Raw genomic sequence first — 20518 nt, 5'->3', positions numbered from 1 at the left:
TGAGCTGTAAATCAGCCGGCAACCTAAAAAAAGAGATGAATCTGTTATTACACAGTCATGTCTTCACCGTCTAAACACGGTGTCATTGCACACATCCTGCTGCATGTACTCCATGTGAACAGTGTTTGTTATAGTGATTTTATGTCTTTGAAGTTGGCCGCATGCTAAGCCATGTGTGTTTTCCAGCATGGACAGAGCAGGACAGACAGACAGACACTGTTCCTCAAGGTGAGTGGTGGCTGTCAGACACCCACAGAGGTTCACTTCTTAACGGGATGTTCACGAGCGCTTCCTAGTCCTGACGCTGTCACTGCTAATGACGGGGAGCATTTTGACTTTAACAAAGCTATTTGATTTTAATTCTGCATGAGACGAAAGCTGACAGAAACGTCGCAGCTGGCTTGTTTGTAGTTCTGGAGCATGTCTGCATTTGCTTCCTGTAACCCTCTGACCCTTTTTCACGCATTTTTGGCTTTTCTCTCGGTGAATCTCGCTGCCGTCACCTCGCTAATGTGTGAAGTAATTTCCTCCTCACCTTCCTCCCTCGGCCCTCAGGTACGCCAGTGGATAGCGGACAGGGTCACGGCGAATTCATCTCCCGCCTCGCCCTCCACTTCCTCTTCTTACCCCGGACCCTCGCCCTCCAGCGACTGGTCCAGTCAACGGCGGGACAAGTCCTCGCCTCTCCGGGGGCCTCATGGGAAGTTTGTCTCTCCTACTTCCGTCGGGGGCTACAGTTCCTCCTCCTCTTCCCCGCCGGATCAGGTCACTCCTCAGCGACCCCGCGGAGAGCGCCGCACAGACATGGCAGAGCTGGCTAAACATGTGAGTGAGCCTTAACATGCAGTATATAAATAAATCATTGTATTGCCTTTTTTATTATTTGCAGCAGTGTTTTAACATTCCACAGGTGGTTTGAGGTGTCATAAACAAAGTGATACCAGTACCAGCACGTCAATCTCCCCGTCATCCTTTTCACCCTCTCGCTTCACTTTCTCACACTACTGAGAATAATTGTGCTTTCAAAAATGATTTTTTTCCCACCTGCTGCCTCAAATAGGCTCCTCTTTGAGAGGAGAAAATCCTGGTTAGTAATGGAGGAGAGAAACCTCCTGGAGCAGGAACAGCTGATGAGACGCTTGGACTTTTACTAGACTGCCCTCTGATTCTTAGTTAATATGCCATGTGTATATGATCAAGATGCAACTTTGGACCAACTTTTTTTATCGACTTTTGGATCAGTTAATTACTATTTAATGTCTACTTTGACTAGGAGGGTGAGTGATAGAAAGGGAGGATGACGGGGAAAACAAATGGAAGAACCCTCGAAGTTCTTTGTAGTTCCTGATTTAACCCCTGAAAACATTCTTTTATTTGATGTTTTTACTTTGCCTCCGTCCAGCTGGATTATACTGGATGGCTGAGTAGAAATCAACAAATGTGCAAATAATTGAATTTCAATTATGATTTTGACTTCCAATGATAATGAAAACAAGATAATGGACATAAAACGAATATTGTGGAGCATTCCCTTTCGCGATGCCGCTCTTGTGTTATAAATCCAGTGCGCCCCTTTTCCTTTTTAAAGCGATGCGCTGCCCTCGCCGGGTGTACTTCCTCTGTGATGATGCGCCCTGACTGGCTCTAGATTAGCACGTAAAGGTTATGATTTACGTAAATTATGATTTTTGCCATAGTTCAGCAGCCTTAGTTGAAGACGCCGTCGCTCTGACTATTTACTTAATTACTAACTGTAGTGCTGTAGGTTAGAGGGAATCTTACGAGATGATTTTCTATTTAAAATGATTTGTGAGCCAATCAATGGAAAGCGGGGTCAGTATTTTAAGTCCAGTTCACCGTGTGCCAAACCATTTACTCATGTCTTTAGTCCTCTGAATGCAGTGTGAAATATAACTGGCAAGTTAATCTAAATGGTCTTGATGGAGGTCGGAGTCTGATGAACAGAAAAAAAGCAGAGAAAAGTCTTAAAGACACAGATTTGTATTTAATAAAAAGTGAACTGCACCCATTTGTTAGCGTGTGTGGGGGTGTGGGGGTGTGGTTATCAGCCATCTCCCCAGAAACAGTTTCTCCGCTGCAACATTAATACCAGGGAAAGCCGTTGTTATCCAAAACACTGCAGGTCTTTTGAAATGAACCAAACTATGGACCGAGTGTTGAAGTGTGAGTCGATCAGCCGGCTTGTTAGCGCTACAGTTCAGAGCTCCGCTCTGCTCAAGTTATTCTCTGGGTGATTGATGGGGTACAAAGTATGAACAAAATACTAGTAAATTATTAAGTTGATAAATCCCTAATGCCCCCAAACACTTTCCCTTTTCTGGAGATAAACTAAGACATAACTAGCCTGTGCCGTTTCTTCTTTTCACCCTCCTCTTCCATCTCACATTTACAGGAACACTGTTGTAGCACATTAATGCGTTGGCAGGATTCAATGAGTGGTTTTGGCCGCTGTGTGTCTGTAGGAAGCGGACATCGAGCATCGGACCCAGTCGCTGAAGCGAGAGGGCTTCTGGTCCACGAAGCGCCTCACCCGCCTGACGGAGCCGCCGCGACCCAAAGTGCACTGGGACTACCTGTGTGAGGAGATGCAGTGGCTCTCCGGAGACTTCGCTCAAGAGAGGCGGTGGAAGAGAGGGGTGGCTAGAAAGGTGGGTCGAGTTTCTTATCAAAGAGTGTTTTAGGTGTTGTATATTTCTGATTATGCATGTATGTTTTTGATGTGTCCTGTTGTTGTTTTTTTATTAGGTGGTACGAATGGTGATGAGACACCACGAGGAGCTGAGGCAAAAGGAAGAAAAGGCCAAGAGAGACGAGCACTCTAAGATCAGGAGAGTCGCCTCTTCTATCGCAAAGGAGGTCCGGGCTTTCTGGAGCAGCGTGGAGAAGGTACGGATGATTCACACAAAAAAAACAATGAGCAAACAAAACATTCCGGTTCGATGCTCAGCTGTGGAATTTGGGAGGATCACGGCCTGTTTGATTTTGTTTTTCCCACAGAAATTAAAAACACTTTACTTTTCAGACCGTAGAATGCACACATACCAACTGAACAAGCGAAATGATCCTGTTAAGTATGGTTAAACATTTGGCATTTAGGCTTTATTGTAGCTTCTATTGAAATCACCAAGTAAAATTCACCCTGTGTTTAAAAACAGTGGTGTAGCAGTACACAAAAAGTAATTTTTTTTGGGTTCCGGGTTCGGTACGTACCTCGGCTTTTGGGTCAAGGTTCGGTGTGTTTTCGCTGAAATATAGGGACGACAAAGAAAATGCAGACAATTCATTTTTTTGTTAATTTATTTTGAACACAGATTGGTCATAATTCTATCTAAAGGCACTCAAATACTGGCATATTTTCAATATTAAGTAAGACCTGTTGATGGTGCCTGACCTATATGCTTTAAATCTGTATTTAACAAATGAGTTTGATCGTCGTCGTCAAAACTGTCGGGGTGAACCTCTCGCTCCAGAGTTTCTGTTCTGTGTGTGCGTGTAGTCAACATGAACAGCTGTATGTTAACGTCTTATCTTCTCTCTATTAAGGTGGTGCAGTACAAGCAGCAGTCCAGACTGGAGGAGAAGAGGAAGAAGGCTCTGGACCTTCAGCTGGACTTCATTGTCGGCCAGACGGAGAAATACTCGGACCTCCTCAGCAAGTCGCTGGCACCCAGCAGGCCTGCTGAACCCGAACCGGAACCTGTTCCCCAGACTCCCAAAACATCTGGGCCACCTGCTGATGAGGATGGTGAGGAGCTGTTTTCATCTCTGTCAGGCGTAGGGAGATTGTGTTTGCTTAAGGACCTGTCATGGTTGCTGTGACTCACACTCATTTTACTGTCTGTTTTATGCCGTCACTGACTGCTGACTCCTCACTCCTCTTAACCGGCAGCAAGTTATTATCAACTGCTTCAGTTGCAAAAGATATATCCAACAATCAGCGAGGATCAAATCAAGCTTTCTGTAAAGACCACATAAAGACCACATTCTGGTCTTTATCGTGACTCAAAAACTCAAAACTGACCGAAAAGTTGCCGTCTTGTTTTGTGCATAATTTCATACCTGATATGTTATGATTCACTGAAGTTAGACACGATACGAGATTAATTAATCCCTGTATTTGTTATATGAGACAAAACGCAATTAAGACCCAACCACACTGTAGGAGAAAACAATTCATCACTCTCTCCATTGACTTTGTATCATGAGGAGGTGACTCCTTGTCACGTCCGACTGCTTACAAACAACAACAACAACAACAACGCCTAAAAGCTGCTGAGTGGTCTGTTGAACTTCCAACAGTATGAAGAACTCGGGGCTAAGTTTTTATGAGCAGCTGAACCGAAAAAAGGAGCCGTAAAGAAGACAAATCTGTGGATCCTGACACTTGAACCTGTCAGTTTTAGGCTAACATTTTACATTGTATGCAACTTGTGTTTATAGTGGAATGTGGATACATCAGAAAGCTGCAGTATTATGTTTGCAACTAACTACAGCTAGCTCGCTAACTCGTTTTCAGCTGCTACAGGCGCTTTTGACATGTTTGTTTGGTGAGGGGAGAGGAAGACGCACCTTGCTGAGATCTACACATTACATTACAGTCATTTAGCAGACGCATTTATCCAAAGGGACTTACAATTCAGTATCTATCTATCTATCTATCTACAATTTTGGGGTTAAGTGTCTTGCTCAAGGACACATTGACATGAGACTAGCAGAGCTGGTCGAGAGCCGGGGATCGAACCGCCGACCCTCTGATTGAAAGGCGGCCCTGCTCTCCACTTAGCCACGGTCACCCCACCTTTTCCTAGTTCTTCACTAAACAGCTCATGTTCAGGCAGCTCATAAACGGAGCTCACTGTTTCCATGTTGTAGTTCAGAGCTGAATCATTGGTTCAGACGGGGACGTTGTCATAGCTACACGGAGGAATTGTTTCACGGAGATAAAAAAGCGTTTTTTTTATTGTCAAGGTTATTGCGTCTTTGTGAGAAGCGACCATGTTCTCACATGTCTGTGCAAATCCCAGCTGCTTACCTGAGCTCCACTGCATCTCTTCAGGAGGATGTGGAGTCTTAGTATTCGTCTCAGCGCAGTGAAACGTTTCTTGGCACAACGTCTGAGACTCGTCAGACCCGTCTGACTAGTCCACTGGCCATGTTGTCGACTCCTGAAGCGTGAAGGTGACTTCAGTTTTTAGGGTTTTGCTCAGACTTGGCAGTGGTTCATGTCTGTGAGTCAGTTGTCGCGTCTCTTGTAAATCTCAATATCTGGCAACATTTCTGTGGCGATCACAGTCTGATCAAGAATCTGAAAGCTCCCCCAAACGAGGCTGTTTAAACCAAATTACTTCCACAGGCCGTGATAATTGAAGCATTTCTCGTCTTTGAGAAACTGCAGTCGAGCCTCCGGGTGGTGTCTTATGAACCCGATCAATCTCGACACGTTATACAGCTCTCTTGTTTCCTCACAGCTGTGTTCGATACTCGGGAAGTCATTTCTCAGTGCTAAAGAATCCGTGTTCCTTCATGCAGACAGAGACTTTGAGCCTCCCTGCGAGGAGGAGGATGACGAGGAGACCATCGAGGTGGAGGAGCAGCAGGAGGGCAACGACGCCGAGAGCCATCAGAGGGAGATAGAGCTGCTGAAGGAGGAGGGCCTGCTGCCCCTGGAACAGTTACTCAGCACCCTCAAACTGCCTCAGGTACCAACACCGACCTGATGGGACTGGGATCGTTGTCTCAAAGTGGTTTTTAGATTATACTGTTATCACAAGCTCTTTTTCCAGACGTTTACATATAAATACAGGGTTTATTTTCCAGTGCATTACTTACAGAGTGCCTGTTGGAACGCTAACAATCACAAGGCTGTGTCTCAGTCTTAACTTTCACCTCATAAATCACACAGATGTTACAAATGCCCAGTTTTTAAACCACACATTTGCAAGTGAGCAAATGTTCGTGAGGGTTCTGCTGCTATCAAATGTTCATGCCTTGATTATTGTGACCGAACATGACCTGATAATCCTCAAACCTTCCTGAAATACATTAGTATATTTATCAGAAAACAGATGAACTGTTACCTCAATAACATTACAGAATAAGATTTAGTTTTGAGTGCTTTTGATTCAGACCACAGATGTTTCCATGTGGTTTAATCACTGAATGGTTGGGTTACACAGGAGACGGGCTCAGATGAAGAATGCTCTGATGAAACCTCTTCATCGGTGGAGGAGGAAGAGGAAGACGGTGAATTCACTGCTAATGAAGAGGATGGTAAGAGTGCTCTCGATATAAGAAACTAAAGTAGTAAATAGATGTGTGTATTTTGTTGACTGAGCTGTAATTAGAGATGTGATGTGTGTTTTCAGCTCAGGATGAGGAGGACACCATCGATGCTCAGGAGAAGGTCGAGGGAAACCTGGATCACGCAGAGGAGCTGGACGACTTGGCCAAAGAAGGTATTCATGCCTTCATGTTGAGACAGCCTCTTGTTGTTACTTTGTTTTTCTCCTGGTTGAAGAGCTCTTTTGATTTCTGATAATGCGTTAAGAGGAATTAACTTCAAATCACTTCCAAAATCATTTGTATTGATGACTTTTTTTCCAGGAGAAACATGTGAAATAGACCCTGACCTTCTTGCCTCTTTCCAGCCTAAACACCCAAAAGCTGGGTATATGTAGAATAATCATCATTTATTTGTTAAAAACTGAACCTAAAGCTCTTCTAGCAAAGCTCCATTTTTGTGTTTCATTTCATTGCTGTTTTAATGTGTTGTGTATCCGCCAGTTATCTGCATGTCATTCATTTTAAATTGTGCCCTGCTTTAAAAACACTAAACAGGAGCAGTAAACATGTATGCTGACGTATCTCTGCTCCCCTTGTAGGCGACATGAGCGTTGAGGAGTTGCTGGAGAAGTACAAAGGAGCGTACGCCTCAGACTTTGAGGCTCCGTCTGCATCTGGCTCCAAAGACAGCTCTGATTCAGAGGTGTCTGGGGATGAGGAGGAGGAGACTGATGAAGATGAGAGCGATGTGGAAAGCAACAGTTCCTCCTCCGGTACTAACCCAGCTCACTTCTGCACGCTTCCTAAAGACTGTTTGCTGCTTTTAACAGAAGCTTCTTACATTCATTATTAAATGATTTCCTTTTTTTTTTTTTTACATTTCTCAGATTCACAAGGAGACAGCGGAGAAGAAGACGACAGTGGGAATGACAAGGAGGAGAGTGAGGAGGAGGAAGATGATGGCTGCGGGGATGAAGGGATGGAGGTCTTGTTGAAGGAGGGAGACAACAGCCCACCTTCCTCCAGCTCACGGCCCAAGAAGGAGATCAGCCACATTGCTGCGACTGCAGAGAGCCTACAGCCTAAAGGCTACACGCTGGCTACTACCAAGGTCAGTCCCCAATATTTAGAGGAATATTTTATTTATCTTTAATATTCTTAAGAAGCAATGGTGCACTCACACCAAACGCTAGGCTTTTGAGATTTTCAGTGACGTTGAATCAGAAATTGATGAAAAAATATTGTCTTCTGTCACCCAGAGCTCTACGATAGTTCCTCATATCTGTACAGAGACCGGATAAAACTGTGTGTGTATGTTTATGTGTATAAGCACTGACATTGCTGCTGTATTTGTGCCTAGTTGACGTTTTTTTGAGTGTTATTGGAGCAGCCGGTCAAATGTTAGCACAGCCAACCACCGATCGATCCAAACTCCATTCAGAAAACGAGCATTTTAAAGTTGTGTGCTTGTCATCTTTTGCGTTTGCTGTGAACACATTACACGACTCTTTGTGTCTCCTATGCGGTTCTGAACCATAGTTTTCTCATCTTTTTTTCTCCTAATAAAAGGTCAAGACCCCCATCCCGTTCCTGCTTCATGGCACGCTGCGTGAATACCAGCACATTGGACTCGACTGGCTGGTCACCATGTACGAGAAGAAGCTCAATGGCATTCTGGCTGATGAGATGGGTCTGGGCAAGACCATCCAGACCATCGCTCTGCTGGCTCACCTCGCCTGTGAAAAAAGTAAAATACAACCTGGTCCTGATGCTTTTATCGAGAGTGCTACTCGTACTTTTATACACTAAAGAAACTCAAACGTTCCTTCTTTTCTAGCTGCTTTTATCATTTGACTTATTGTGTTCAGGTAACTGGGGCCCTCACCTCATCATCGTCCCCACCAGTGTGATGTTGAACTGGGAGATGGAGCTCAAACGCTGGTGTCCCGGGTTTAAGATCCTCACTTACTTTGGCAGCCAAAAGGAGCGAAAGCTGAAGAGACAGGTAATGAGCTGATGAGTTTGCTGCTGTTTAATTGTGTTTTTCCTGCTTTATGATCTCCAAGTACCTGATGCAGCGATTTCCTTCACATACATGTATCTGTGATGGATGTAACCTTTTTAATTTTGAGCCATATTGACTGTCCATCGTTGTTGTTTTTCCCCTCAGGGCTGGACGAAGCCTAACGCTTTCCACGTGTGCATCACTTCCTACAAGCTGGTGCTGCAGGATCACCAGGCGTTCCGGCGAAAGTCTTGGCGCTACCTGATTCTAGACGAGGCCCAGAACATCAAGAACTTCAAGTCCCAGCGCTGGCAGAGCCTGCTGAACTTCAACAGGTCGGTAGATCGTCGTCAGTGATGTGAAGTCGTTACTGAATCATTTTTAATGCTCAGGCACAGTGTGACTTTGTTAAAAAGAGATGAGTTAGGTGGTGTGGAGTTGGTTAATAATCATATAGTTTGAGTTTTGATCCTTGGCAACTTGGCAAGCGCCACATGCATATCATTTTAAGTCCAAAAGTCAGTTTCATGGAAATCAAAACCACTTTCTAGTACAAAATAAACTTCAGACTTCTCTCTGGTGAAGTGATGCCACAGTGAGGAACTTTCCCCACCGGTTGATAAACTTGTGTCAATGTTACAGATTTCACGGGACATTTTACAAGAAAGAATATTCATAGTTGCTCAATACTTGCAACGTGCTTACTTTGATCTTTAGTGTTGGAGGACTGACTGTGTGTCCTTTTCCCTGCGGTGGTGTTTTGGCAGCTTCTGGGATGTTGTGGTGTTTCTGGTGGAATCAGACATTGTTTGGAGTGGCTTCCTCAAGATGCAGATCTCATTAACATTATCAGGATCACTATTAGAATCTGTTCGAATCCAAAGTATTGCCAAAGTTGAACTTTTGCTTTTCAATTTTGACACCAAATCTTCCGCCATCACTTTGTTGGTAAACTCTGAATACTCTTGTCAGGGAGACTCTGTGCTGCAACTCCAGACGCTTTTGTACAGATGTCATAAATGCGTTCAGTGTTGAAGCTGGACGAGTTTCACTTTTGTTTTCATGACTTTCATGCTGGTTGGAATATTATGTCAAATGTTTCGCTGTAACTGGAGCGAGGAGGAGAGGACATTTTAGGCAACAAAACAGCTTTGATGCAAATGTTCATGTAGTTTCTAGATCACCCTTTGCAGTCTGGCAAACATATGTCTATTTATTCCCCAAAGCAGAGCACCAAGATATTATTATTATTATTATTATTATTATTATTATTATTATTATTATTATTATTATTATTGCTCACTGTGTGACATAATAACCAAATAGACTGAGATGATCATGACTCCAGTGTTCTTTTTGGAAATCAGGCCTGTAGGCGGATCATCTGAATAGGTGTCATAAGCGTTATGTACCAAGTAGCTTTTTACAAACTATTAATGCTGATTTAGAAAATAAACATTATTCTCGTCTCTGTGGTGCTTCAAAGCACATTTAAGGATTCCTCTCCGTCTCGTCTGTGAGCGGCTGCTTGTCACAAAACGTCAGCGTTCACTCGGCTGCAGAGGACGAGCCGTCATTCAGCATTAACCACGTTTGACGATGAATGCGTCCCCGAAATACACCGGAGCACTCAACTGTTTACTCAGTGGTGTGTGGACATGAATGTTAACCAGCTAGTCTCACAAATGGAGATGTTTGTCCCTCATTAAAGTGTGATTAGACTGAGTTGCCATCATTTGGCTGGTGGCCCGTTCCAGCTGGTGGACATTTTTCACTGTAACACTTTATTTTGGTCCACACAAGCTTTTAGTCACAGATCTTCTTCAGGCATACATGGAGATAAAAGAGCACTTTAGTATATTTAAGCACTCGGTGATGAGCTAATGCGAAACTTCTGTGCGTTTCTTGAACTCAAGGGTGTTGTAGTCCTATGAGATGTGGGGACTACTACTACTGCATGGAGGCTGAGGGAGAAGAACCAGGAAACACATTTGTAAATTACAAACAATTTAAAAACACAAACAATACTGTAAAAGTATTATTGTCTTGTTTTTATGAATGTACAATATTGGATCATCTGTAGAGATTTGTTCCACACTGCTGTCAGTGTTTTGATTGACTTCACAGGGAGTTACCATCAGTGACTAGGGTTAGGGTTGATATTTGGTTGTGCCGGTTCAGTGTACGAGCGTACAGCACTATTAATTTTATGCAAACCTGCTGAATTTGCATTTGTCATTCTCACACATTCAGGCAAATTAGACAAGAGACGGTTAGAAGAATTAGTCTCAAAGAAAACTGGATTTGAAGCTGAACAAAGAGACGAGCTGAAAAACATTTAGGAGGCCACGTGTAAAATAAAACCTTCATCTGTTAGTTGTCCTGCTGATTGTGGAGCTGCTTCACTCGCTGCTGCTGCATCTGCTGCATCTTCTTCTTCTTCTTCTTCTTCTTCTTCGTCGTCGTCGTCTACTAATTTTTCTTCTTCTTCTTCTAAGTCTTCTTCTACTAATTCTTCTTCATCGTCGTTGTCTTCTTCTTATTCGTCTTCTACTAATTCTTCTTCTTCTGCTAATTCTTCTTCTTCTTCTTCTTCTTCTTCTTCTTCTTCTTCTTCTTCTTCTTCTTCAGTATTTAGTGGTGGTTGGTAAACCAGCTTAGAGGTGCATTACCACCACCAGGTGAACTGGAGTCGCTGACCTCTTATTCCTCGTCTCTCTGTCTCATTATGTTCCTCTTGGGAGAATCACCTTGTGGTAAAAGTTAGTCTGACGTTTGGCTTGTTATCAAACCAGTTTGAAAATGTTTCCACCGGCTCAACCCTCCCAGTAACTCTGCTGAGCTTTTATGGTTTCACGGCCTATAACTAGTGTTTTGGTGCCGTCCCACAGCTTTTTAGCAGCAGCAAAGTCTTATAAACCTGCTGTCAACTAACCTGCTCAGCAGCAAACAGACACAGTTGGAGACTAACCGGTGAACATAGTGGAGCATTTAGCAGCTAAAGAGACAGATATTTCCCTCTGGAGACCAAAACTAAAGGGAGAGCGAATAAGAATAAAGTCAATCAATGCAGTTTTAATGAGTCGTATCTAACCCCATTTTACTGAGATTCATCCAGCTCTTCTCCCTTCTCATCTATAATCCTAATTCTATAAATCTAACTACATGTATTTTAAAGGTCTACGTTGTCTTCGCCCTCTTTCAGCCACCGGCGACTGCTGCTGACAGGAACCCCTCTGCAGAACAGCCTGATGGAGCTGTGGTCTCTGATGCACTTCCTCATGCCCCACGTCTTCCAGTCCCACCGCGAGTTCAAGGAGTGGTTTTCCAACCCGCTGACGGGCATGATCGAGGGCAGCCAGGAGTACAACGAGGGCCTGGTGAAGAGGCTCCACAAGGTGCTGAGGCCCTTCCTGCTCCGGAGGATTAAGATCGACGTGGAGAAGCAGATGCCCAAGAAATACGAGCATGTGGTGCGCTGCCGGCTCTCCAAGAGACAGAGATTCCTCTACGACGACTTCATGGCACAGGCCTCGTAAGTCTATATCAGTTTAAATTGAAAACAATAGTTTACCTTTTTTTTTTAACCCTCATCTTAATTATTCCCTGAGATTACTTGCGTTTCTTATATTGTTTGTATCAATAACTTTGTCTCTCCGTTCTGATTCGAAGGACCCGGGAAACGCTGGCCAGCGGTCACTTCATGTCTGTGATCAACATCCTGATGCAGCTCCGCAAAGTGTGCAACCACCCGAACCTGTTCGACCCCCGACCCATCCAGTCCCCCTTCATCACCAAGCCCATCGTGTTCCACACAGCCTCCCTGGTGCAGGACGCCCTGGAGGTCTCTCCTCTGAAGGTGGGCAGCAAAGGAAAAATACACATGTCATGTATTGAGTGTTACTGATGACGTGACGTTATAATATAATACTCTTTTTTATGTTTTTGGGTCCTCAGCGCTGCGATCTTTCCATGTTTGACCTCGTTGGTTTGGAGAGCCGCGTGTCTCGGTACCAGGCAGACGTCTTCCTGCCGCGCCACAAAGTCAGCCGCCAGCTGATCCAGGAGGTCCTGGAGTCCCCTGAACCCCCCCCGAGACCCAGACCAGTCCGCATGAAAGTCAACAGGTACGCAGTACAACTGCTGTAAAGACTTTTTTTTTTCAAAACAGAAAGTTGCAAAGACAAACGTTTAGTTAAAAACCGTACTCACAAAAAATAGCACTAAATGCTTAAGCTTTTAAGTCTTGTTTACCTTTTAATTCTGATTTAAATAAATTAAATTGATGCATATTTCAAACACTGTTTCAGACAGTTAAAGCAAGATTTTTTTTTTGAAAAACGTATGTCTCCTCTGCAAAGTAAAGTATGAAAACATAATTTCAATGTTGATACTGAACAATGTTGTTCTGCATTTTCAGATGCAACCCTCCATTCAAGATATTAGAAATTAAAAGAGCTGTATTAGCACTTTGTAAAAAGTGTATTAAGACTCAAATGTATAAACACGCTGTCTGTGTTTTAGGATGTTCCAGCCGCCTCCTAAGAGTGATAGTCGACCGGTGCTCCTGATGAACAAACCGACCTGCTCAGTACCTCCAGCAGCACAGACCCCCAAACCTCCTCCAGTCACTGAGGTCTCCTCAGCTCCTCAACCTGCTCCTGTCGTCCAGCAAGGCAAGTGAAGAGGGAAACATAAGCTTCAACATGATTTCATCAATAGGACGGTGTTTTAGGACCATTGTAGGTTAAACAAATAATAATTATGGTGCCTGGGAAAGAGGGTAATATACAGAAAAAAAAATCTCTGAAAAAGTTGATTATATAATCATAAAATTACGAGAAAAAAAAAAAGTTTTGTGTCAAGGAACCACATTGCTTCGCTCTGCAAGGATGGATCAACCTCATCACACCACAAAGTCCAGATGCTTTTGATAATACAATGATTCTGGGCCAAAATCAACAAGTATATGATTCGAAAAGTATAATTTGTTCAGGTCATCCACTGCAGATATTTAACACAGCAAGCGGTGACATCTCTGGCGTAATGAGGTTGATCCAACATGTCCTGTTGCTGAATAACTGCTTTTTATGGGATTTGTCTGTTGTTCTTTTTAACTTTTTGCTGTTTTTGTTTTACGTCTGATTTATGTGCCTCTTGTCTGAAACTTTTTATGCACTTGTCTTGACCAAGACTGCCTCGGATATGATAATATTAAACCTTAATGGGAATATACTGGTAAAAAATGTAATAAAAAGAGAAGCAATGTGGTTCCTTGGGGAAAAAGAACTTGTAAATTAGCCACTTAAATCTTGAAAATTCCAAGTTTCTTTTTCTTTTCTTTTTTTTTTTTTTTAAGAATATTCCCCCCTCCCCAAGGTCCGTAATAATTCTTATTTCAACCCACAATGACCCTATCACTCCTTTTGTATTTTAAACAGCAATACTTGCGTGAAATTATTTTTAAATCTCTATCTTTTATTTCCTCCCTTTTTTCCTTTAGTAGTGTGTACAGTGGCAACCACCGCCCCTCCTCGCCCCTCCATGCATCCTACCGCTCAACTTGCAGTGCGCTCCGGCGCTCCAAAGCCCGTGCTGACCGTACGGCCTCCCACTGCGTCCTGCGCCGCCAGCATCCCGGCTCACCCGAGCCCCAACCCCGGCAGCGTGCTGCCCCAGAGGGTTCTGCTCAGTCCGGATATGCAAGCGAGGTTGCCTTGTGAGTACTTTTGTGTCTTTAGAGAAGCACACACCTTTTTTTACACACTCAACTGAACTTTGTCCTCAGTGTCTCAAAGACTCTCGTATCCGTGACTTCTAGAAAACTAAATGTAATATTGTTTCTGATCCACATCTTCTTTCTGTTTTGTTTCCTAAGCTGGCGAGGTAGTGAGCATAGCCCAGCTGGCCTCTCTGGCGGGTCGACCTGTGTCGTCGTGTCAGGGCAGTAAACCCGTCACCTTCCAGCTTCAGGGCAACAAGCTGACTCTGTCTGGAGCACAGATCCACCAAGTCCCAGCAGCTTCTCCACGCCCAGTTCAAGGTTGGTGTGAGACGGCTTTGTGTGTTTTCACAGGGTGTGTGAATAAAGGTAGAGAGCTGTTTGGTCAGTTAAGAGGGTTTGCACAAGGTGCTTAAATCACTTGAATTTTGAGGGGAAGAAATCTGTAATATCTTGATAATAGTCCCTTTTTTTTTATAACGAAGCGCTTACTAAAGGAATAATTTTAGTTCATTGTGCTATAATGTGGATACTGGAGCAGAAAAATAACCTCTCGCTCTCGCTGCAGGTAATGTGATGCACCTGGTGTCCAGCGGGGTGCAGCACCACCTCATCACCCAGCCTGCCCAGGTGGCCGTCACAAGCAACACCACCTCTACTGCTCTACCTGCCAATCGACTGCCTCACAATGCCTCAGCGCAAGGTTTTTAATGTTCATGTTCTGCCTCTTAACAGACACAATTATCAAGCAAAGTTGTTTTGTTATCTTAAGTTACTGCAAGGAACTTTTAACTGGTTGAGAACCAGTCTCAGTTTAGTCCTGATCCTCTATAAGACCTCCATCAGTAAATGAGACCATCAGAGAGAAGATGGTCTGTTTCTATAGAGTTATTCTTATTGCTCGTCATCGGTGCCACCGGGACGGATTCTGGTGAAATCAGATGAAATCATGCAGGTTCACCAGAAACTCCTTCAGCTCAGACTCCAGCAGAGACCGGTCCACCGCAGTCAGACCCAGATCCTCCAGCAGAGACCGGTCCACCGTGGACAGACCCAGATCCGGCTTCACTACAGTCGGAGCTCCAGAGGGAGGAGGAGAGCTCAGCTCCCGGCAGCAGCAGCGTCTCCTCCTCCAGGAGCAGAGCTTCTCCTCTCTGGGAGCCAACACCGACACCACGCTGCTGGAGACCCAGGACGTATTGCTGGACCCACTGTAGGGAAGGGAGGCAACGGGAGAACCAGAACCAGGACTGAGAGGGGCAGACTGTCAGACCCTGCTGCAGTAAAATGAGAGGTTTTCTAAAGAGAGTCTAATACGGAAACACTGTTGCTTTTGCCCAAAGTCAACACAAAAGTTCCTTGTAGTAACTTAAATCATTCACTTGTGCTTAATTATAAATCCTGTCTGTTACAGCTCGGTATCCTTTAAGACACCTTGTTTCTCACATGTGCTTCATGTGTCCTCAGTGCCCCCCTCCATGGTGAGCAGCCCCGGTGTCGTGAAGATCGTTGTGCGTCAGACAGCAGGCAAGGACGGCGGGCCCGTGCCCACGCTGGCAGTGGCCCCTTCCCCCCGTGTTGCTCCTCAGACATCCCCTTCCCTGCACCTGCACGCCAACACAACCCCCATCAGAAACACCGCTCCACTGCAGATCGCCCAGCGCACCCCCGGTCCCGCCACTGCCCACTACACCATAGCTCCTCCCGGAATCCCTAGCTCGACCCCCAACCAGCCCCACCCCCCTCGCCCTGTCCTCAAAGTAGTGCAGCCTCCTCCATCGAGCTCAGAGCAGCCAGGTGAGAGAACGAGCTCGTGGGCTTTCATTCTCCCTCGGCTGTGTTTCACGCCGTGTGCATGCATGACGAGCACAACTGGGTCACAGAGATATTGCCACTAATCTTTAATACGCCACTCCAGTTTTGTATTTTTAATTTGCTTAGAGTGCCAGATGTGTCACGAAAGACGAAACATGCTGGAAAGTTTAGGCAGTCACAGGAAAGTATCTTGAAGCCAGTTTAGTATGTTTATATTTTCAGACTAAGACTAATCAAAATACTTGGTTTTTACATAAAAAGTAACATGACATCTACTTCTTCCATCAGTGGACTAACCGTAACTAAACGTTACCGTTTACCTCCTCCAGGAAGCTAATTTCTGATATGTTGTGTAAACAAGGAACCTAGTTTCCATAATTTGGGATATGGCATTAGAGGAAGTACAATTCTCCTGGAGAATAAAGATGTTCATGTTTATATGTAACCAGATTTTTTAATTGGCTTTTTACAAGTACGCTAGTGCGTGATAAAAGACTGCAAACGGGCAAAGTAACAGCTGATGTAACAGATAATAACACAAAGGATGAATTTACAATAACTCCATCAGCATCCTGCTCAAAGTAACACAAAGTAGCCTCTAGAAGTCTAAACGAGTCATTTTTTAGTCAGACTCAAATTGTATTAATTGTATTTAAAGACTGTAAATTATATTCAATGAGGCAGAAATTAGATTAGATTATATCAGCGATTTAAAAAGTACAGGTATCTAATGCAGGTTAGGCTTTTCCTCAATTAGTCAAATTTAAATCCACAGTTATTTTAGAACGCTCTGCTTTCTTTTCTGTCCTCCTCTCAGCTCCAGTTCCGGTGGCCTCCTCGTCCTCTGGCTCCAAGTCTTCAGCAGCACCACGTGACGGCGGCGGCAGCAGCAGCCAAACACCAGTAACGACAAAGTCGAGGCCCAGTGCAGGCGTTAAAGCCTTCCCTCCACGCAGGAGAGTTCCTCGGCCACCTCCTCGCTCTCCTTTCCACGTGGTGAGCAAGTTGTGATACCGAACAACACAAATGCATAAAAGAAATGCAATCGGTGCCGTTTTAAGCGTCTTGTGTTCCAACTCTTTACCTCGCTGACGTTTTCCCTCTCACTCAACAGAAGTGGCTAGCAGACATCCACAAGCAGCAGCGCGACAGCCGACTGGACTTCATCATCCGGGTCAACGAGAACCGCTGCGCGGCGAAGCCCATGTACGGCCGGGAGGTTTTGGGCTTCCTGAGCTTCCTCTCCGGCCCCCGTCCCTCGCCGGCCGCCCTGCGCCCTCAGAGGGAGTGGAGTCGCTCGGGCCACAGCAGCGCTCTTTACACGCAGTGGGAAAACGAATCCAACTTCTGGTTTCAGAGTCGCGCCGTGAGAGAGGCCATCCACAGCATTGACGACAGGCTGGCGCTGCTCAATACCATCGTAGACAGGTAGAGATACCCGATCCGCTTATTGGCTTTCTTGCGCGACGCTTCTTTTATGGCTTGGATAAACGGTCTAGTTTTGGGATTTGTTTAAAGACAGCTTGCTTGTTTTGGGGTTCCGAGCTTTAACTAGGAGGAAAGATTTGTGACTTGATTGTTGTTCATTGTGCCCATCTTTAGGTTTACATTTGCGATTCCCCCAGTGGAGGCTCCTCAGATCTCCATGCACTGCTGCCATCCTCCTCCCTCTCTGAGCCACAAGCAGGCAGTCTTCTCCTCCCTGCTGTCGACTCAAGTCACTCCGCGTACTCGCAGTCTCCATCGAATCCAGTGTTACATGAGGACCCAGTTCCCGGACCTGAGGCTCATCCAGTATGATTGTGGTAAGCATGTTTGACATCAAGAGTAGAAAAACTCCAAATACAGAGTATTAAAGCTCACTGCACAGAGTTTGTTTGGACTTAAAATGATAGCGGAAGCACTAAGATGCAAATACAAAAAGTCTAATCTAAATTATTTTCTGTTCATGTCTTAATTAAAAGTTAGTAACGGTTTTTCACCATGTTTATGTTTCACCATAAATATACTTATTAAGTAATTGTTTTTATTTTGGGAGGTGAGGCTTTTCTGTTTGTTGTTGTAATACTAACTCTGGCCACAAGAGGCTGCAGTGCACCACCACTTCATACTATAATAATAATAATATAGGACTAAAAACATTAATGTTTTCATCCAGGGGAGGTTTAATTTCTCCATGCACTCTATAAACTCTATTGGTGACTGTTTGTTTTCTTAAATAATTTGTATTTTTCCGCATACAGGTAAGCTGCAGACTCTCCACACTCTGCTAAGGAAGCTGAAGACGGGAGGCCACCGAGTGCTGATCTTCACTCAGATGACACGAATGCTGGACGTGCTGGAGCAGTTCCTCAATTACCACGGACACATCTACCTCCGTCTGGACGGCAGCACCCGTGTGGAGATGAGACAGGTGAGTGTGACGGGGTTTTCAAATGAATTTGAAATAGAATTTGATTTTGACCTTGTGCTTAATCTCTCTCTCTCTGCATCTTCTTTCTTCTCCTTCAGTCCCTCATGGAACGCTTCAACGCAGATCGGCGTATTTTCTGCTTCATTTTGTCGACTCGCAGCGGAGGCGTCGGGGTGAACCTGACCGGGGCCGACACGGTGGTGTTCTACGACAGCGACTGGAACCCCACCATGGACGCTCAGGCGCAGGACCGCTGCCACCGAATCGGACAGACCAGAGACGTCCACATCTACAGGTGACGGATTAAAAGTGCATTCACACGAGCGGCGCATTTAGTGACGGAGTTCACGCGTATACAGGAACAGGAACGAGTAGGAAAAAGGCGGAACCTCTTAAAATTCTTGTCACGTGTTGGCTTATGGCCACAGTTTCACATTCATTTTGACATTTCACACTTGATCAAACAGGAAGTATAAAGTGTTCTTAACCAGACAGAAACATGGTGAGATTCTGTGGTCAGTAAAAGGTTCTGGGACTTTTGCAAGTTAAGTGTCTAAATGTAGATCCACACATGATCTGACCTGTTGGATGACTCTAATGGTGCATGTACCATTAAAGTCAAAATGTCTGTTAAATGTCCTGTATATGTCCCCACTAAAGTTAAAAACCAAAACAGAAGATGAGGACTGTAGATAGATGATGTATGAAGGAATATGTCAGTGAAACAAAGCGGAAAGTTTGATCAATAATATATCAATATTATTTTAAGACCTTACTTTTGAACAAATGTGATTTCAACAACATATTTTTGTTCCTCTTCAGGCTGATCAGTGAGCGAACAGTAGAGGAGAACATCTTGAAGAAAGCCAATCAGAAGAGGATGCTGGGAGATATGGCTATCGAAGGAGGAAACTTCACCACGGCCTTCTTCAAAGAGGTAGGAATTTACATTTTAATGTTTATTTTACCAACATTGGCCTTTTGTTTTAACATAATACCCCACTTTATTAAACTACATTTATGGTTTACTTAAATTATATAGTTTTATATAAGGATAACCTCTATTTTACCACATCTCACTGTTTCTACTACTGGCAGCGCTTCATATAATAGTGCAATTCAAGTGTGTTATTTCTCTCTTCTGTCTCATCAGCTGTTCACCATGTGATGATGAGTCATTTCTTTATGCAAACAGAAATGTGTTTTCATTGCAGAATCACAGGCTGTGCCCTCGTCTCCTTTAATTAAAAATGTTCAGATCTACGTTTCTAGTAATGCCAACTTGCCGTTACAAAAAGTTTGCATTCTTCAAATTAATTCATTGAATAAATGACAGCATTAGCATAACTGCTAATGTTGGCTTGTTGGCTGTGTTAACGTCAGGGCATCAAGCCGTTCAACTACCTCCTTATTGTTCAAGTACAGAGAACCATTTTCCTGAGGTGAATGCGTTTTTGTTTTCACTTTGTTCCTCAGCAAACCATCCGAGAGCTGTTTGATATGAACGAAGGGGAGAAGAGGGAGGTGGCAGTGGAGCTGTCGGTGCCCCAAGTGGAGGAGGAGGAGGCTGTCAACAAACAGAGCACCACCATTCTGGAGCAGGTCAGATGCATCACATTGAATTATATAAACAAACACTATTTTTGCAGCCAGGAGGCAACATCCTGTTCTGAAAACTGAAGCCAATGCTAAAGTGTGTTGAGGCTTTTCCAAAATATATGTTGGTGTGTGTGTATAAATAACGTGATCATCTTGAACTGACTCTCACAGGCTCTGTGTCGAGCCGAGGACGAGGAGGACATAGTCGCCGCCTCTCAGGCCAAAGCGGAGCAGGTGGCAGAACTGGCGGAGTTCAACGAGAACATCCCGCTGGATGATGGAGGGGAACAAGAGGAGGTGGAGGAGCTCTCAAAGGCCGAGCAGGAAATCGCTGCTCTGGTGGAGCAGGTTAGTAGTCTCAATCTGTTGAATTGTTATTTTAAAATCCAGGAGAGAACATTGGTTTGAGCTTTTGAATGGCTGGATTATACATCTTTGATACAAACAATAAATATGATAAAGTAACTTCTGCATTATATCTTTGGTTTATGCTCTGTTAACTCACCACATGCTCTGCCTGTCTGTAGCTCACTCCCATTGAACGCTACGCCATGAACTTCCTGGAGGCCTCGCTAGAAGACGTATGCAAAGAGGAGCTGAAGCAGGCGGAGGTAACGACACATCTTCACCTTTTTATGCTTTGTTTGAAATGACAGAACTG

General features: G+C 44.4%; 1 protein-coding gene across 2 annotated transcripts in view; it reads left to right on the top strand.

The window, feature by feature from the left end:
* srcap (Snf2-related CREBBP activator protein) overlaps window positions 1-20518 on the top strand; it is a 32616-nt gene that overhangs the window by 5729 nt on the left and 6369 nt on the right. Inside the window, exons 4-33 of one of the 2 annotated variants that reach the window (XM_068736822.1) lie at window positions 187-228; window positions 556-825; window positions 2484-2669; window positions 2767-2907; window positions 3565-3766; window positions 5551-5720; window positions 6198-6291; window positions 6387-6476; window positions 6903-7076; window positions 7191-7414; window positions 7873-8050; window positions 8172-8308; window positions 8474-8643; window positions 11514-11843; window positions 11981-12167; window positions 12266-12435; window positions 12833-12984; window positions 13812-14027; window positions 14187-14351; window positions 14599-14733; window positions 15498-15827; window positions 16663-16841; window positions 16960-17273; window positions 17448-17650; window positions 18089-18258; window positions 18357-18553; window positions 19081-19195; window positions 19735-19860; window positions 20029-20205; window positions 20385-20468. In XM_068736822.1, the coding sequence (XP_068592923.1) occupies window positions 187-228; window positions 556-825; window positions 2484-2669; window positions 2767-2907; window positions 3565-3766; window positions 5551-5720; window positions 6198-6291; window positions 6387-6476; window positions 6903-7076; window positions 7191-7414; window positions 7873-8050; window positions 8172-8308; window positions 8474-8643; window positions 11514-11843; window positions 11981-12167; window positions 12266-12435; window positions 12833-12984; window positions 13812-14027; window positions 14187-14351; window positions 14599-14733; window positions 15498-15827; window positions 16663-16841; window positions 16960-17273; window positions 17448-17650; window positions 18089-18258; window positions 18357-18553; window positions 19081-19195; window positions 19735-19860; window positions 20029-20205; window positions 20385-20468 (5328 nt within the window). The remainder of the gene's footprint in view (window positions 1-186; window positions 229-555; window positions 826-2483; window positions 2670-2766; window positions 2908-3564; window positions 3767-5550; window positions 5721-6197; window positions 6292-6386; window positions 6477-6902; window positions 7077-7190; window positions 7415-7872; window positions 8051-8171; window positions 8309-8473; window positions 8644-11513; window positions 11844-11980; window positions 12168-12265; window positions 12436-12832; window positions 12985-13811; window positions 14028-14186; window positions 14352-14598; window positions 14734-15497; window positions 15828-16662; window positions 16842-16959; window positions 17274-17447; window positions 17651-18088; window positions 18259-18356; window positions 18554-19080; window positions 19196-19734; window positions 19861-20028; window positions 20206-20384; window positions 20469-20518) is intronic. The other variant, XM_068736823.1, reaches the window with a different exon arrangement.

This window comes from Cebidichthys violaceus, unplaced genomic scaffold (genome assembly GCF_023349555.1).
Source record: "Cebidichthys violaceus isolate CVI_PGR_0920_01 unplaced genomic scaffold, fCebVio1.0.p SCAF_72, whole genome shotgun sequence".
In the NCBI taxonomy this organism is placed as follows: Eukaryota; Metazoa; Chordata; class Actinopteri; order Perciformes; family Stichaeidae; genus Cebidichthys; species Cebidichthys violaceus.
This window is presented reverse-complemented; position numbering and strand designations above follow the sequence as displayed.